The sequence below is a fragment of the Rhineura floridana genome, chromosome 6 (genome assembly GCF_030035675.1).
Source record: "Rhineura floridana isolate rRhiFlo1 chromosome 6, rRhiFlo1.hap2, whole genome shotgun sequence".
NCBI lineage: Eukaryota > Metazoa > Chordata > Lepidosauria > Squamata > Rhineuridae > Rhineura > Rhineura floridana.
The window spans coordinates 14475673-14494994 of record NC_084485.1 but is presented as its reverse complement, the minus strand read 5'-3'; the positions used below and the strand labels follow the sequence as shown (position 1 = coordinate 14494994).

The following is a 19322-nucleotide window of genomic DNA, read 5'->3' as shown; positions in this document are numbered from 1 at the left end:
CGCCAGCTCCAGGCTCTCTTGGATGAAACTGATTATCTGGATCCATGTCAATCGGGCTTTCGACCGGGGTTTGGTACTGAAACAGCCTTGGTCGCCCTGTATGATGACCTCTGTCAGGAGAAAGACAGAGGGAGTGTAACTCTGTTGGTTCTCCTTGATCTCTCAGCGGCTTTTGATACCATCGACCATGGTATCCTTCTGGGATGTCTTGCGGATTTGGGAGTTGGAGGCACTGCTTGGCAGCGGCTGTGCTCCTACCTCAAGAATCGTCTCCAGAAGCTGGTGCTTGGGGAGCATTACTCGAGTCCCTGGATACTCCAATATGGGGTCCCACAGGGTTCAGTTCTGTCCCCCATGCTCTTTAATATCTATATGAAGCCGCTGGGCGAGGTCATTAGGAGATTTGGAGTGCGTTTCCAGCAATATGCTGATGATACGCAGCTCTACTCCTCATCTTCTTCAGGTGAGGCTGTTAATGTACTAAACCGCTGCCTGGCCGCGATAATGGACTGGATGAGAGCTAATAAACTGAGACTCAATCCTGACAAGACTGAGATGCTGTTGGTGGGGGGGCCCTCTGCCCAGATGGTTGATGTCCGACCTACCCTAGATGGGGTTACACTCCCCCTAAAGGGGCAAGTCCGTAGTTTGGGGGTCTTATTAGATCCGCTCCTGTCACTGGAGGCTCAAGTAGCCTCGGTGGCACGGAATGCGTTCTACCAGCTTCGGCTGGTAGCCCAACTACGACCCTATCTGGATAGGGAGAACCTCGCCACAGTTATCCATGCTCTGGTAACCTCTAGATTGGACTACTGTAATGCACTCTACGTAGGGTTACCTCTGAAGACGGTTCGGAAACTTCAGCTGGTGCAGAATGCTGCGGCCAGAGTTCTTACTGGGACTAAAAAATCTGATCATATAACACCTGTCCTGGCCCAGCTGCACATGCTACCAATATGTTTCCGGGCCAGATTCAAAGTGTTGGTTCTTACCTATAAAGCCCTTAACGGCATCGGACCGCAATACCTGGCGGAACGCCTCTCCCGCTATGTACCTACCCGGTCGCTGCGCTCGACGTCGAAGGCCCTTCTCCGTGTCCCAACGCATAGGGAGGCACGGAGAACGATAACTAGAGCTAGGGCCTTCTCAGTGGTGGCCCCCAAACTATGGAATGCCCTCCCTGATGAAATACGCCTGGCGCCTTCTCTGCTATCTTTTCGGCGCCAGGTAAAGACCTACCTCTTCGCCCAGGCATTTTAAATATTTTAAGAATTTGAATTTTAAAATTGAAAATTTTAATTATGTTTTATTGTGTATTGTATTTACATTCACTTGTATTTTAACCTGTTTTAGTATGTTGTACACTGCCTTGGGAGCTTATTGCTATAGGGCGGTCTAAAAATGCAATAAAATAAAATAAAAAATAAAATCCTCCGAGCTTCCCTTAGTCGAGGCGTTGCCAATGTGGTGCCCTTCAGAGCCTGTGGGCTACAACTCCCATCATTCCTGACCACTGGTCACTGGCTGGAGTTGATGGGAATTACAGTTCAAAAGATCTGGAGAACAGCATATAGTTTAACCCTGCCTTAGTCATTCTTGATGATCTTCTTCCCCACCCAGTGAGACAGCCAAGGTAGACAATGCAACACAATCTAATCTTGGAAAGATGTCCTAGTAATCCATTGAAAAGGCCAGCTGGCCTTGTTCCTCTATCCCCTGAACACCACTGTTAGGCTTGTTGACTGGATGTCAGCTCCAGGTTTTGGAGTGCCCTTGGTGAGATATGATCCATGGTCCACCTTCTTCAGTGAGTCTACCTCCTCACTGCACCAAAGGGGAGCTTGTCAGTGGCCCCCTTGCTGTGGCCTGAGCCCTTCAGCAGATGCCCAACCACACTGATGTCATCCCTAGATGAGATAACTTTGCGGTAGGTAGAAATTATGCTGAATGATGCTTAGTATGCACAGCATACCCAATCAGGGAGAACATTCAGATGCATTCCTGTCCTCTTATCTTCTTTTAGACATGTCCATGCCACACCCAATTAGATAAAATGCTCAGATACCTGCCTCAATCCTCCCATCTTCCTAGTGACGTAAAATAGCACAAAGGATAATCTGTAAGCGTTCCTGCTACAAGAAAGAGGAAACTCATTTATTAATTTATATCCCACATTTCCTCAAATGAGCTCAAGGCAGCACACATGGTCCTTTCCCCATTTTATCCTCACAACAGTCCTGAGAGGTAGGTCAAGCTGAGAATTAGTAACTGGCCACTCACATGAGTTTCTTGGCTGAATAGGGACTCGAACCCGGATCTCTGTGGTCTTACTCTGAGATTCTTACAACTATATCACATGTCTCTCCATTTGGGATGGGGAAGAATTTCAATTCCGTTTGCAATTAAAGGAGAACCTACTTAATTTGCACATTCCAAAACAATACGCAAATCAAAGCACAGCTATTCTTTGAAATTCATACTTCTGAGTTGCGCAATGCAGTTCTCCCACCACCACCACCTGTACAAAAATGCATATACTTGGATAAGGCATATACGCATTTTGCATAACAATGCAAATATTAGTGAAAACAACATACAAAAGCTCATTATGTTAGGGGAAACCCTTTGCAAAAATGTGTATATTAGGGAAAATCGCATGCAAACTGGTGCATACAAAGATAAATTTACACAAAAATGCTGATAAATTTTCATGAGGGCTTTTTATTATTATTATTAATTGCCAACTGATGTGGAAATGCAGAGAGCTGAACTTTAGGTTGGAAGATTTGCCCATTCCTACTATGGGAAGCAGAAAGGGTGTGTTACTTTTGAGAACACTTTGTGTGCGTGTGTGCTTACATGTGTGCATGGGTTCCAGCCCTTTCATTACTCTGTAGGCTACCTTCATGTGGTACACTTGACTGAAGAGTCAAGACTCAAGTGTCCTTTAAGATTAAACAGAAATTTTGTTTGCATGTCCAGTATTGTGCCTCCCTGGAGCTATCTACAGATGCTTCCATCCATGGGGAAGTCAGGGGGGAGAAAAACGAAGACTAGAACGCGCGGGGGTGGGATAAGGCGACCACAGGTGCAGCAGAGGCCAAGAGCCCTTGCAGCTTTAATTGCGTGCAACCCACAAGGAGGACAGTTCAGCACTTGCAGCTCGCCACACGACAGAGTCGCAGGGCCGAAGAGAGGCCCCAACGCGCCCAGGTAAAGGAGTCCTGCCTTCCGCCGCCGCTGGCCGCCCAAGGAAGAGGTGGAGCAAACGGTGGCCACAACACCAAGACCCCTGGAGCTGGCCTGTCCCCTTTGCGGGCGTCTGCCTTTGAGCGACGGAGCTGACCATACATAGCCGGGGCCTAGCAAAGGCCTGGGATGGCCCGTGCATGGTCAGCCGAGATGGCTCTTTATTTGGCCTAGCTAAAAATAGACAGGTTGGAGGGGGGAGGTGAGGGGGGGATATATATATATATATATATATATATATATATATATATATATATATATATATATATATATATATATATATATAAAACGGCAGAGTCAGGACCCTGCAGGGCTAGTAGTCAATGGGCTGAGAGAAGGGATTGAACTCCAAATACTCCCTGCTCGGCCATCTCCAGCTGACAGGCTATTTTTTGCCCTGGTTGACTAAATATGGTCAGGGAGGGAATGGCAAGGGAAGGGGGCTCCGGGCCTCGAGCGCGTGTTTCGGATGCTTAGCTGGGTATATAAGCACTGGAAAGGTGGATGCGTTTCCTGACCAGCTTGCTTCGCCCTGCACCTCTGGAGTCTGTGCAGACCCCCTCCCCAAAATCCCCCCTTTCTTTTTTTTGTTCCATCCTGGCCTCCACCTCAGGCTGACCTTTTGGGGAAGGGCAAGTGGGGTGGGTCGGAGGATAAAGCAAGGCATGGGGCAGGAGAGAGAGGGCAGGGAAGACTTCTGCAAACAGAACGGCTTCGCTGCTGGAAGGTGGGCGGCGGGCAGGAGCCCTGCCCCTGGAAGGGGACTTCTTCTTCTTCTGAAGTCCCGCACCTCTCGCCCGTCTCCTGCTACACTCGTGCTCTCCTTTGCTGGCCTCAGCTGTAAGCTTGCAAGCGTCCCCCTCCCTCGCTACCTTAGCCAGAGATGCTGCAGGAGCCTTAGAGATGAACTAGCGCCTGTTGGGGTGTGCGTGTGTGAGGTGGTGTGTGTGCGTGTGGAGAGAGGGTGGAAGATGGCTGGGGGTGGGGTGGGGTTGCCTCAATTCTCTCTCTCGGTCTCCAAGTGAGGTCTAATACCATTACTGGGCCGCACTTTCCCGCTTTCCCTTCCTGCATTAGAGATTAGCTTTAAGGAAAAGGCTGGCGGCGGCGGCGGCAGCTGCATGCAACGCATTATTACCTTGTGATTCCATGACCCTCCTCTATGCATCCCTAACTCTCGAAAGCTGATTCAGCTTTTAGCTAGTGCTCTGGTGACTTCCACTGCTGCAACAGAAAATCTTCTAACTGGTATGTCTTTTTTTTTTTTAAATCCACCTCCCCTCCTCTTTTTACTGTCTGCCTTCTCCCCATCTCTCTTCCCCCCCCATCCTCAACTGCACCAAGCTTAGCTTTGTTTTAAAGAGACCTGCAGCAGGAGTCTTCTTGTGCATGCATCCAACTTGTGTGTGGACTTAAAATGCATGCTTTTCGCAGAAGGGGCATAATCGGTGCATGCATGCTTTCATACGGGGGTGGGTTAGGGTTAGGGCATTTTTGAGCTTTTTTCCCTCTTATCCTTCTCTCCCCCCTTTCCTCTTGTTGTTGTTGTTCTATTGCTGTAGCACACACTCCGCATTTTTTTTTAAAAAAGGACAAAAAAATCTGCAGAGCAAGCAGCGGACTAGAGTATTCGGAACTGAAACGCTAGAACTTTGACATGCAGGCATTTTGCAAGGTTAAACCAACCTTTTAAATGCCTCATTCAGATATGAGCTGGCTAATGACAGCTGGGGAAGGTGGGGGGGAAAGAGAGAAGAGAAATCTTTTGATATTAATAACTAGTGGCTGTAAGCTGGAATGATACTAAGCCAGGGAGGGGAAAAGGGGGGGGCAGAGGGAGAGAGGATACAAGGTGGTTAAACTTAGTCTAACTTGCCCTGATCTCGGTGCTGTGGTGATTAACCATTGACATGCCAAGGTTGTGAGCATTAATTACCTGTGCATGATTTATGGGTAATCAAGATGGGAGGCTGGAGTGAGGGAAGAAACGCCCATAGCCAGAAAAGGTACATTGGCGAGGCAAAGATACTGAAATGCAAGTTACAGTTTAAGAGCTCCTCTTGGGCAGTTTTGCTTTTTCTTGGCCTTGAAGATGATCTTTTATTTGAGAGGGAAGTGGCTCCGCAGGCATACTTTGAAAGTCATGTCATAAACCAGAATGCAGTGTCGATTTGATGTCAAGGATGTAAGTGAGCATCTGTGTTAATATCTAAAAGCATGGGTGGTGTTTAATGCTGTAACACCACAGACTTACTCAATTACTTTGCAAGGAGGTGAGCGTAGGATCTCCATCTCCACAGAGTGTGATTTTCTGCATATGTATTTGTATATATTCTTAGATACGTGTCTGTATCTCAGTACTCCTATATGCATGTCTTTCGTGTATATAACATGAATACTTGTTCCATATGTTAAGGCTGCGATCCTTGAATCACATACTGTGGAGTAGCCCCTTTCACTCCGGTGGGACTGTCCAGAGTTAATGTATGAGGGATTGCAGCCTCTGTCACTTGGGACTCCTTCCTGCCCCCTTCTTCGTCTTTTTCTTTAGCTTCTTCTGTGCATGTGTGTTCTGTGCATGTGTGCATAAGGAAGGATGAATTCCTTTCACTCAGCAATAACGTGCAATTGTGTAATCGGAGAAGCTGTCACTGTAATCGCTGTGTTTCTCCAGAACTGTCTCTATCATGCCTTTTGCTCAGAATACTATTGTTAACACTGAAAACTGAGTTCAGTCACATAAGGAACAACCACCCAATTGCAGGCAGGTATAACAATCCTTCATTCCACTTCAACTTTCCCACTGGTGACTTCCTCTAGAATGTGGTCTTTGATGCACCCTTTGACACAGATGGCCATTTTGCAAATATCTGAGATTGGCAGTCATGCGAGGAGGTTGAGGAGGGAAGCTCTGTATGGAAGGTGTGTGTGTGGTACATTTGTACCACCACACCCACAAGGAGTCAAACTCCCTTCAATGTCCTCTGCAGCCTTTTCCCATCTCTTGTTATCTAGAGAGAGAGAGAATGAATCTTCCTTCCACAGATATTCTCCCCTTCTTCACCTTCTTATTATGCAGGATTTTCCCACTATGAATGAACCAACCACTCTGGATGAACACGAGGAACTTCAGTTGCCCTCTGTTATCCTTGAGGGTGTGAAAATGATAAATAACCCTGACTAAATGTAAAAGCAGCAGCTGAGCTGTAATATAATTCTGCTGTGCTAAAAGAAAAAAAAAGAGGGGGGGGAAGAGAGACAAGCACTTTTGGCAATAATAAACCCTGTGTAAAGAGTGAATGTAACACAAATTACCTATTGTTCTTTCCCAAAGCACCTCTCTGGCAGCAGCAAATGGCCACTGAATTAATCTTAAGTCAGACTTGGAAACTTTGAGGTGACTTTTCTATAAAGCCTCTATGGGGCTTCATAAAGAGGCAGTCTTGTCCCCTAACCTTTTTGTATTTATAGGGTTCTGCTCTTCCCTTTTGCACTTTCGCAAAGGGAATTCCCCTGGTTGCCAATTAGCAAATGTTCCATTTGTGCAGGGAAAAGTCTATAGGCATGTAGGGTGAGCTGATGGCAGTCAAGTGTCCTTTGCAGTAATTTCAAAGGGGGAGGGGGGAATAAATAGATAATTAAACAGAGCAGATTGTCTCCATCCACTTGTAGCTATTTTTACATGCCTTTTTTATTGGAACAAGGAGAAACCTACACGAAAGGCCTGTGGGTCTTGATAAGATTGGTTCTTTTTTCTAGGTAGCTGCTGCTGCTGTCTGAGCAAGGGCACTTTTTTGCCATCTCCAGCTCACTCAGCTTAATTCCACTGCCTTGCTGCATTCCGAGGAGGAGGAGGTAGTTCCTTTATATTGAATCCAAATCATAGGAAATTGGCTGCAGCTGAAATGAATTCCTTTTTGGGGAGGGGGAGGGAAGGTGCAGAAAGAAAGATATCAAAAATACAGGGATTATCAAATTGCCATATTGTTATTGTTTCTTTAAAAAAAGAAGATATTTAACGGAAATGATGTAATGTATCTGAGGGAGATAAAAACGCTGTCCAGCATTAACTGCTATGTGGAAGTAGTGGAATGCGAGGCCTGCTTTTTTAAAAAAAAGTATAATTATAGTGTCTTTATAACAGTGATTTAAAGTTTGTGGAGAAAATAAGGGAATGTTTACTTCACAGTTGTATTTTTAAAATGCAGCATGGTGGGTGTGAGGGTGGGGTTGCAAGACCCATCAATACAATTAAGTATTCCAAAGTGCTTAGTTTGCCAGTTGCTAAGTTTACTTAAACCCTCTTTAAAGGGTTCATTAGAAGACTGTGAGAAATGGTAAAATTCATTAACATTAAGGCAGCCGTTCTGCATTTGCCTGTAAATTGGTATTGATCTGCATGGCTCAGGCTGGTGGCAGGGAGGGAGAGAGAGAGAGGGAGAGAGAGAGAGAGAGAGAGAGAGAGAGAGGAGGTAGCCATCAGATGGAGCAGGTGAGTGGACAAGCTAAGCACACCATTACAGCAATGCTGAATGAGCATTATGCACCCAGTGTGACCTCCTGGTTTGCTGGATGTCTAAATCCTGCTCATAATAGTCTCCTGTTCAGTACACTCATCATTCTCAGTGGTGCTTCTTGGACCCCATTGTTAGGGGAGCTTTAAAGCTCAGAGTGGCTGAGAAGAGAAAAAGAGAGAGGAGGAGAGAGAGACTGCCTGATGCAAACAGAAGTGAGAGGCAAGATTTCACACATATGGACACACACACACACACACCCTCATGCACCCCCCCTCACAAACACACCCTCTGAGGAGTAACTCTTGACTTCCACTCCGGCCTACACTCAACATTATCCATCTGTCCATCCGTCCGTCCACTTTGGGGTTCCTTGTGTTCTTTTTGCCTGTTCTCAGGTCAGTTTCGGGCATCTTCTAATGTTGCAAAGTTCAACTGAAAGATACTGTAGAAAATCCCACTTCTTTCCAAGGGAAAAAAGTCAAGCCCTTTCCTTTTGGGGGTTTCTTATCCTTCAGGCTGTGCCTCACTTACAGTGACCTACAAAAAAGGGGAAAATTATATCAGTGGACACCTGAGGTAAGAAAGAAACTCCCTGTTTTTTCTTATGTTTTTGCGCTGACATAATTGAACAAAAAATCTGTCCTTTGTGTGTGTATGTGCACTTTTTCTTTTTCTTTAATTCTGCTGAGATATCTGCCATCCACTGTATGGAACATGTTGATTTGTTAAGTTTATAAAACAGATACTCAATTTTGTCTGTGGATGCGGCGAAGATTATTGTTTAAAAGTGTGGGGAAGCATTCACCTGTATTGGTATAAATATTGACAGGCAAGGAAGAAATCTGTTTTTCGTGAGAGTGTGTGAAAAGAAATCAAATCCTTCCTTTGCTCTGTTATAATGTATATTGGACATATGTATCACAGCTGAAAGTTTCTAGGAGAAGTCTATGCCTTTAAAGATGTGGATTTGCAAAATTTAAAGAAATGTGGATTTGCAAATTTGTGCTGGCTTTTGGATTAACAGAAATAACTCTTTTTAATTGCATAGTTATTTTAAAATAATGCCACTGTCCTATTTCTGTGAGAAATTAGCTTTTAATCATTGCCAAATTTGTTTGACCCCTCCCCATTTTGCACACTGTATTGTCCTGTTCTGTTCTTGCAGGGGGGGTAGGAGGTGCCCCTACAGAGATCTGTCGTGGGTCAGAGATGGGTCAGAGGCAAAGTGGGTGTGTGTCTGTACTGATCTGTCTATATCAGGTCGGAATCATGAGCTGGCAGCTGGTGGTGTTGGAAGGGTTGGGGTGGGTGAGAGACAAGCCTGCACTTTTTCAAACGGAACCTCCTTGTGCTGTGGATTCTTCTTGATGAGCCCCTTAGATGCTCATCCCGAAAACTACCTGCTTGAGCGACATACTTCTTTATATGCCCATATGAACCTGGCAAACTATGGAATGTAAAGAAGTATGTATTTCAGGTATGGACCTTCGCAATGGCACTAATGTAGGACATGGGGTGGAAGGGGAAAAAATCTTTATAAAGAGAGAAAAAGGTTCACTTTTTTTTTTAATTCAATGCCTGACATGGCAGACTGACTGGGGAGTCAATTGATGACCGTGTTCCAGCGCGTGTATTGTTCTGTCACTTTGCCTGTGTCAGCAGGTGGATGCACTCATCAGGACATTAAATATTCAATATGCTGACTGCGGTATGGGCTTTGAAAGGCATCGGCAGAGGAAACCTTACTGTCCACTTCTGTGGTTCTTTATCTTTCTGTATCCATTCTTTCTTTTCTTTAAAAAGAAAAGAGAAAAATGCAGAGGTAAGGGCCTCCTTGCCTGCCAGGCTCCCTTCCTGTATAACAGACTGATTTCAAAATCCTAAACAAAATAAACACTACCCCAAATCTACATATATATGCATGTGTGTAATGCGAGTGAGACATGGTGAGTGTCAGAAAGGCTGTAAAGCTGTGGTTGGCATTTTAGGGCTAAGATGAGTTTAAAAACTTCTTGAGCCTTTGTTAGGTTAAAAAGTTATTTCTATTTAATATTGAAAAGGCAGGGTAGCAAATTCATGCTGACCTCTTCTGTTTCAAAACTGAGAACATTTACTAGGTGCTTGACTTCACACATACCTTTTTAAAATGAGGCCGTGTGCATTTGTGTGCTTCAGATGTTTGTTTGTTTTCCCCCAATCTATTCCATTCCTGTTTTTTGAAGGTTTCAGTCAGGGGCCAATAGAGCTTTGCAGTTTTATTTATCGCAGTGACAAACTTGCACAAATATATCGTAAGAAAGCCACAGTCTCAGATGTCAGTTGAGCTGAATGTTTCTTCATACTGCATCTTTTGTCCCTTTAATGCTTCAACCCCTGCCCCCTAAAATGCACCGCAGCATATGCAAGAACTCTCTTTTTGAATTAAATTAAGTGACAGGCTCTGCTTCCCTGCCTCCCCCACTGTGACACATTAACTCTTCCTTAACTTCCCTCACTGGTGACACTGTACTGGGTTCTCAGATGGAATGCCTGCAGGTCTGACGTCGTCCTTAGTTTGCCAAGATGCTGCAGGCCACACAGACCTCTGACAAGCCATGAGAGTCCTGAACGTCTTCATTCCTCCCCCATTGCTGATCAAGCAACAGACAGATGCTGTCTTTGGAAACCTTAGCTCAACAGTGTTGCTTGGGGCTTCTAAAAGAGAAAAGAGGAATTTTGAAGGGCATCCGACCGCACCCTCCCCCAAATCCTTATCTGGATCTACTCAATAGAAGTCTCATTGTTACTTGTTACATGTTACAAGCAGAAACTCAATATTTAGCAGGATGGTGGTGGAATTGGATGCATCTCCCCCCACCACACCAGAGCACAGTTTATATTGTAAACTATTCAATATATATTACAAAGGGGTTTCTTTTATTTTTTCAATCTTTCTCTTGCAAATTCTATATTGCTGATGCAACTGCAGAAATAGCATAGTGGGTATGTCTAATTGTGGACAGTCAGATTTTGTTTAATGCACTGACTTGGACGAGAACATGAATTTGGGCCACAGCTAAATTTCAAGCCACTGCAGAGATCTAGAAAATACATTCCTCCCCTTTTTTAAAAAAGAAAATGTTTCAATGAGCTGGCAATGAACCATGAAAGGCGCATGGCCTTGCTGATCCTCGCATTATGTTCCCTTTGCTCTTTAGGAGAATCTCACTTATGCCAGCCTCTTTGGAGCCTACAACAGGTGCAAGTGGGAGCAGTAATCTGGGTTAAAGTTAGGCTGCCAAAAGGGATGACCTTTGGCTTGAATAGCAGGTTCCCACTCTAAGTTTAGGGAGCTAAGTTGGCAAATATTTGTGGAAGCTGCAGGAGGGGGGCAGAGATGGAAGAGCTGACTCATAGTCTTCAACCTACTACTCTTCAATCACTTTTCTAGAGGCTTTGGAAATGGCTAAGGTGAATTGCATGCATTCAAGCGGCCATTTATACCTCTCTGTTTTGGAGAGGCATGGGTCTTTCACCAGAAAGTGGGAGCTTATATGCCCTTTTCTTTTGAAATCGTAGGGACTAGGGCCACCATGGATTTTAGAAGACAAAAATGCCCCTCTTTTTTAATCAGTTAATCAAGGGTGCATCTTAACAGAACGTGGCACGTAGTTCCTTGTAATTGGCCCTCTCTAGAGAAAAGTAAGCATGCCTAATTAATAGGGTTTACACTCTGAGCTCTTAACATGGAAATATGATGCACTGATTTTAAAGCAGGTCTATATAATTTGTAATCTACCATCTTGAATGCAAGACACCAGCTTGGGAGTGGCCTGCTCCCCCTCCTCTCTCTCACACACACTCTTTTAAGAAGACACTTTCAAGTACAGAAATAATAGGCTTGTAAGCCTTAAGCATTTATCTGTGTTCTTAAGATCTCCTGAAGGTTCCGCAGGGGTTCGGTTCTGTCTCCCATGCTTTTTAACATCTACATGAAGCCGTTGGGTGCGGTCATCAGGAGTTTTGGAGTGCGTTGTCATCAGTATGCTGATGACACACAGCTCTACTTCTCCTTTTCATCATCTACAGGTGAGGCTGTCGATGTGCTGAACCATTGCCTGGCCGCGACAATGGACTGGATGAGAGCTAACAAACTGAGGCTCAATCCTGACAAGACTGAGATGCTGCTGGTGGACGGTTTCTCTGATCGGATGGTGGATACATACCCTATCCTGGATGGGGTTACACTCCCCCTAAAGGACCGGGTTCGGAGCTTGGGAGTCGTTCTAGACTCTTCCCTTTCACTTGAGGCTCAAGTAGCCTCGGTGGCACGGAATGCGTTCTACCAACTTCGGTTGGTAGCCCAGCTATGTCCCTATCTGAGTAAGGAAGACCTTACATCGGTGGTACATGCTCTGATAACCTTGCGTTTGGACTACTGCAATGCGCTCTACGTTGGGCTGCCTTTGAAGACAGTTCGAAAGCTGCAGCTAGTGCAAAATGCGGCTGCCAGATTGTTGACAGGGACCAAGCGGTCCGATCATATAACACCTGTTCTGGCACGCTTGCACTGGCTGCCAATATGCTTCCGGGCCAGATTCTAAGTGTTGGTACTAACCTATAAAGCCTTATACGGCATGGGACCACGATATCTGTTGGAACGCCTCTCCCGATATGAACCCGGCCATTCACTGCGTTCTGCTTCGAAGGCCCTCCTCCGGGTTCCGACTCATAGGGAGGCCCGGAGGGTGGTGACAAGATCTAGGGCCTTCTTAGTGGTGGCCCCCGAACTGTGGAACAGTCTCCCCGAGGAGGTACGCTTGGCGCCAACACTGCTATCTTTTCGGCGCCAAGTTAAAACCTTCCTCTTTCCCAATGCATTTTAACTTAATCTATTGATTGTTCATTTGTTGTATTGTTTTTAGACTGTTTTATTGTTATACGTTTTTATTGTATTATATTGTGTATTTTAGTATTTTTGTTGTTCACTGCCCAGAGAGCTTCGGCTAGTCGGGCGGTATAAAAGTTTAATAAATAAAATAAATAAAGGTCCTTAATTTTCTCTGAATTGTGCCTGTAGTGTGGAAGTAAGGTCCAATAATTTCAGTGAAATTTTTTACCAAGTAAATTGGAATGTAGAACCAGTGATATTTATTTTTATTTTTGTTTTGTTACATTTATACCCTGCCTATCTTTCATCGGAACTCCCATCCAGACGCTAACCAAATCCAGACCTGCTTAGTTTCAGGAAGGTGTTGGCTTCGTGTGCCTTCAGACCACACCCCTATATGGTGTGTTGGTTTGTTCAAAACACTTAAGGTGCATTATTATGCTGTAATCCTTATAGCAGCTCTAGGGAAGCAGGTTGGAATTTATTATCCCCATATTGCAGATGGGAAGGTTGAGGCACAGAGTGAACAGCTTGCCTAAAATTGCCTAGTGAGTTTATGGTGAGACTCAAACTATGGATTTCTGACTTGTACGCCAGTTAAGTAAAGATAGAAAAACTAGAGGTTGTATCTAACCAAGTCATACTTGGAATACAGTGGCTTGTATTCAGTGTAGTGCTGAGTAGCGTCTTCCATTGCCACAAGGATTTACACTTGCACAATGGTACTCCACCTTGCTCCCCCTGCATGCCCCCTAAATCTGTTCTGGGGTTCCCCCAAACCTCTGGAGCAGATTTTGGGAGTATGGGTGGCACACACGGGGGCAGGACAGAGGGGAAAGTTTCATTGCACAAGTGTAAATCCTTGCACTAACAGCATGAACACATTGGATACCACCCACTGAAATAAATGGATTTGTGTTAGTCAAATCCATTGATTTCAGTGAGTCTACTTTTAGTATGACTTAGTTGGATTCAACCCAAAAGGTAAAGGTGTCCCCACACTTGTAATGCGAGTCGTTTCCAACTGTTAGGGTGACGTCTTGCGACGTTTACTAGGCAGACCATATATATGGGGTGGGATTGCCAGTTCCGTCCCTGGGCTTTCTTTACCCCCCAGCATATGCCGGGTACTCATTTTACTGACCACGGATGGATGGAAGGCTGAGTGGACCTCGACCCCTTTTACCGGAGATTCGACTTCCTCCTTTCGTTGGAATCAAACTCCGGCAGTGAGCATTGCTTCAGCTGCATTACTGCCACTTACCACTCTGCGCCACGGAGGATCTAAACTAGAGTTAATTCCACTAAATTGGTTTGGATTCAGGTCCTACAACTCTATAGTTCTGCATAACTCCTTAAGCCATAGTGATGATTTCCTTACTCTGGAAAATGTTTATTTCTTCTTTGGCAAAGTCATCTGACACTGATAGCAGAGTAGACCTTAGAATCTTCTAAACTGTTTCAGGGTGATAAAAGACCCCGTCCCTGTTTAGCATTAACATTTTATGGGATGATGTGGTGTTTAAAATTAAAGCCATTAGTGTTTTGGAATTAGCCTTGACAGAGCAGTAAAATGATATTTTCTAGGCTTAAGTTTGTAGCTTTCTCTTGGCTATAAATCACCGGTATTTGTCTGGGCACATTAAATTTAAAAGAGGGACAAATATCTTCACCGTCTTGGATATAAAACAGGATGCATCTCTCTCTGCCTCACCTCACTTTTTTTGGCCTGTCTGTTGTCGCAGGAGTTATAAATGCAAAATGTTTGAAAAGAAAAGAAGCTGTTGTTAAGAGCACTCTGGTCTCATCAGGCCCCAGGATAAAAGATGTCCATTATGTCCTATGGTGCTGCATTTATTCTGGAATACAGGACAGTCCCTTCAGGGACCTCTCTGTTCCCTATCTAAATTCAGGTTTCACTGACATTTTTCTTTTCATTTCCTTAGGATTGCTAGATTTCCAGTGCTGATTTACGTATAGCGGAATGCATCTTCAAAGCAGTTTTGATTTACTTTTAATTCTCTCCCTTCTGAATTAATATGCTTGTTAATCAGAGGGAATCACATTAGGAAGTTAGTAACTAATCCATGCAGATTTTAAGTGTGTGTGTAAATATTTTGGCAGTTGCAATTTTGGGTCTTGCCTTTTGATATTTTAATAATTCCGATGCAACTGCACTACAGACAGAGGGGAGGGAAAGTAATGGAAAAATGGGCTGAGGGGTATCCTAGATGAAAAAACAATCATGGTAGAAAATGTTGCAGCAATCAGGGCTTCTTAATAGAAGCCTGAGTTTAGTGGGGACGGGTGGGTTGTTTTTTAGTCCTCTAATAATGAGCTTTCTCTTTTTTTAAAAGGATTCATTAGGATGAAACGGGGGGGAAAAACCATGGTAAATTTAAAACAAATGTTCAAAATGGATTGAAGTGAAGTGAAGTTTGGCCATTGACTTTAATGATCCGTTTGGGGGAATTCACATTTCTTTTTATGACTTCCCTTGTAGTTCTGCTGATCTCACCTCATTGGATTTTTTCCCCCTATTCAAAATGGAACTGATTTCCAAACTCCTTCCCCTCTGAAGTAATTTTGAGAGAAGCCACTCAGAACATAAAAACAAAAAGACGAAAGATCTACCTAGCCCCGCTTCACGTTTATCAGTACCTCCATAATGTCATTCCTGAAGTTCTTTCCTGCAGGCCATCTACGGGAGGCAAGTCTCTCCATCAGAACAAGTTGAGAAATTTGAGAGCTGTCATCCAAACAGCTAAGTGAGGATTTTGTTTTAAGAGCCAGTTGTGGAAACAGTAGCTCTGAGGACTGTAAAAAGCTGTAAATCCAGTGAACCAAATTAGTTATATTTTCCTATTCTATGCCCCACAAAATTCAGCCTTTTTTAAAAAAAAAAATCTTTAGATGAATATTTTACATGTAAGTGAGTGTGTGTATGAAAAATCCCTGAATGTACAGTGGCTAAACAGGTATTAGACTGGCATTATTGTGCAGCTTTTGGAGAGGTTCTGTTTGCTTAAGCTGACACATGTAGATACGTTAATTTCTTTTTAGCCATTGGAAATCAGGTGACCAGATAATACACTTCCCCACCCCATTTCTAAATAAATAAATAAAAAAAAAAGAAGATGGGTGTTTGCAATTCAAGTTTAATAGTGCATTCATCAAGAGCAGTAAAGCATTTTATTGCGCAAGGATCTCTGTGCATGTGCTGGCCCTGTTTTTTTTTTTAAAAAAAAACACCTAAGAAAGGAGTGCATCAGCAGTCTTACTTAAAACTGTCGACCCAATGTGAAAAACGTTGCATTGAGGAATAAACTGCTATTAAGCATGATTAGATTGACCTGCAGGACAGTTATTTTAGCTGCTGCAGCGTAAGTCGATCATAGTGACCATCACTTGGATTGTGTGTGCATATATACACAGACACAAGATTTAAATTAAAAATAAAAGAAGCTTGGAATATTTAGGGCTTTGGGGCTGGGGGAATGCCTGTGTCTGTATTCAAAGGGGAAATTATAATTTTATTTTCTTTGCAAAGGAGGTGTGTGCTGAGGGAGATGCATTAATTGCTGCCACTTTAGCACAAATGGAAAGTATGTGACTCAGATCAGCCAATCAAAAAGGGGGAGAAAAGAATTGTGCTGATTCAGGGTTTGGGCTCGCGTGCACGTTTGATTGCAGAATAGATCAGCACTGCAGTGCAGTGCCTCTCCCTGCTTTGGAGCCCAAGTTAACTGGGCAGGGCTTCTCTCTCATGTTGAAACTGGTTGAGGCCTAGAGTAAGAGAAAGGCCGCACAGAATGATGGAAGCCCGCCTGCCCATCATTAATGTGATGGTTCATATCCTGTCCCTGAGCTAGCAGAAACCACAGCTTTGAAACTAGCAAATTCATATGGTGGGGGGGAAATGGCTTGGCATTTAACAAAATTTTATCGCATGGTGTATTTGAATCTTTTAAAGAAGGCTAAGTGATTGTTTGCTGTTTCCCTGTGTTAAATATATGATTCCTAGTTTCTCTCCCTTAATATCGCTGAACTTTGATTTCAAGCCAGTTAAGCTACAGCGTTCAGGCAGAAGCTGTATGGTTGCAAACGAGTTCCATTCATGTTTTCTTGTCGAGACAGTTTGCAGAATTTAGTCACAATCATTTGTTTGTGCCTTTCGAACTGGATGTATATTATCTTTATAGGGTAATATGCAAGTTGCTTTTGATTTTCTTGAAGCTATGATGAAAACAAAACAAAACCCACATACTAAAAATGATATTTAAAAATGTGACATTACTGTCTAAATAAATAAATAAATCAAGGGTACATATTATTAGCTTACAAAGGGTGACCTCCCAGTCTGCCAGTTATCAGATATCGCTGAGTTTCTATCCTACCTGAATCCAAAAAAGTCTAACCACCTTCTGTAGACTTCATTTGCAAGTAAGTATGCTTAGGAAAGCAGCCTCAGTTTCTCCCTTTGGAAAATGGATGGAAATGGTGCTTGCATTAAACAAAAAACTTCTTCTCAGTGCTTAAGTTACAAATTTATACACAGTGTGTTCTACCTTTCATTTTCTGAGCTATGACTGTTGAGCAAGTGCACAGTGACAGTGTTCAAAGTGGTCCTATTGTGCAGTGATAAATTACTGCACTGCACATTAAACTAAAACAAACAAACAATTGGACAATGGAATTTGAAATAAGGCCAGATATTAGGTCACAATTTGCTAGTGATTTGCTAAAGTGTTTAAAAGAACCTCTAATTCAAATTTACTAGCATGTAGGGATGCTTGAAGAATTCAGTTCCTATGAGCACGCATTAGAACCAACCTGATCTGTAGCTCCTAGATTAAAATCTAGATCGGTTAGTTGTTATCCTTTAGATTTCACATTCTCATTCTTGTGCAATTCAGTTCTTGGCTCGAAATTAATATGTTAGAATAAAATATATTTAGAAATGTGTACATTGAGATAAAATTCCTATTTAAATACATATTTTTGTGATAAAATACATATTTTATCAGTGGTTGGCCACTGTGAGAACAGGATGCTGGACTAGATGGGCCACTGGCCTGATTCAGCAGGCTCTTCTTATGTTCTTAAACATGATTTTTGTGCAGTTTTTTAAAAAAAATATGCAGATTAGTGTGGAAATGGGATAGAATTAATTTAAGAATGAATGCATGTGAAATCGACATAGACCAAAACCATACTGTTCTGTCCATCTTACACTCCATAGTCATCTTTGTGATAACTAAATTGGTATTGGGCATAACCAATCCTAATGTTAACCCTCCCAAAAAACTTCCCAATGTGGACTGGTAGAACCATTTTGGCAAATCATCCAGATAATATCTTTTTTCCCTAGCAGAATTCAGAGGTCTCTGAATTCCTGTTTTCTGCCTCCTTCTGTACCTATCTCTTCCCCTCTTCTTCTTTTCTTCCATTCCATGTTTCAGGAGCTTCCATTCTTCCTTATCTTCTTCCTTTCATTATTCCACGGTCCATTTTCACCTTCATCTGTTTGCTTGCCTCTCCCCCACTAGAAGAGGGACCAAAATGTGTATCAATGGACTGCTGCATTGAGTGTCCGCTTCTTTTCTCAGGCTCACAATGGAAATGTTACAGTAAATGCTCATTTGCTGCTGAAAACAGCAACTATGTGTCTAGTCCCTGCTCCTCTCATTTTAACTTCTAGTTAGGGAAGTGTGTCCCGTGATGTCACCGTGTTGCTTGTTGCCTCCTGCTACATCAGCCACTATAGCGGGGAAATATACTACATGGTCTTATACTATGCATTTCTAAGTTAGATGATATAGAGGGGAAGGCATGGTATGGGTTGTATTCAGTGTAGCACCAAGTAACTCATTAGCGCAAGGATTTACACTTGCACAACAGAGGTTTTCCTCCTCCTCCCCCTGCATGCCCCCAAAATCTATTCCCAGTTTCTCCCCAACCCTCTGGAACAGATTTGAGGAGGGCGCACGCGGGGGAATAAAGTTCAGGTGTGTAAGCATAAATCATCACACTAACTGAGCGAGTGCATTTGATACCAGCCTAAGTAGACACATGCCTGCCATTTTGAGTTGACAGATGCATTTTGACTGCACATGAGAATGCAAGAAGAGCCTTGTTGGATCAGCCATAGGCCAATCTCTTTCTGTGTTCTGTCTCTTACCATGCCCAGCCAAATGCCTCTGGGAATCCCACAAACTGGTCATAAGGGCAATATCACCCTCCTGTCATGATGGGTATCCATAGGCATGCTGCCTCTGATACTGGAGGTAGCATAGTACCATCATGACGAATAGCCATTGACAGCCTCCTTGAATTTCTCTATTCCCCTTTTAAAGCCATCTGAATTGGTGACCATCACTAATTTGTGTGTTCTCAGAGGCAGCAACCAGTTTGGGTGTGTGTGTGCTTTCCCTAAATATCATTGGTTGTATCCAGTGCTAGTCCTAGTCAGATTAGGCCCACTGAAAATAATGAGCATGACCAGCTCAAGTTCATTAATTTTAGTGGGTCTACTGTGAGTAAAACCTAGATGGATACCTACTGTCCATTTTTCCTACCCTTTTGGTAGTGGCTACAAACAGTATTATTTGGTCAAGCATTTGGGGAGAAATGGGAAGCTGCCTTGTACTCAATCAGATCATTGGGCCATTTATCCCAGAATTGTC

The 19322-nt window shown here is 43.4% G+C and overlaps 1 protein-coding gene across 21 annotated transcripts in view; it reads left to right on the top strand.

The window, feature by feature from the left end:
• The first annotated feature begins 3625 nt into the window (after positions 1-3625).
• Positions 3626-19322, top strand: part of LOC133387065 (uncharacterized) — a 93108-nt gene continuing 77411 nt past the window's right edge. For 3 of the 21 annotated variants that reach the window (XR_009763357.1, XR_009763358.1, XR_009763356.1), the window contains exons 1-2: positions 3627-8161; positions 8282-8342. Coding sequence is in view for 9 of the 21 variants with exons in the window: in XM_061631052.1 (XP_061487036.1) it covers positions 5424-5434; positions 8282-8342; positions 9426-9588; positions 11835-12349 (750 nt within the window). In the remaining 12 variants the exon portion in view is untranslated. The other 18 variants (XR_009763355.1, XR_009763352.1, XR_009763351.1 and 15 more) reach the window with 16 other exon arrangements.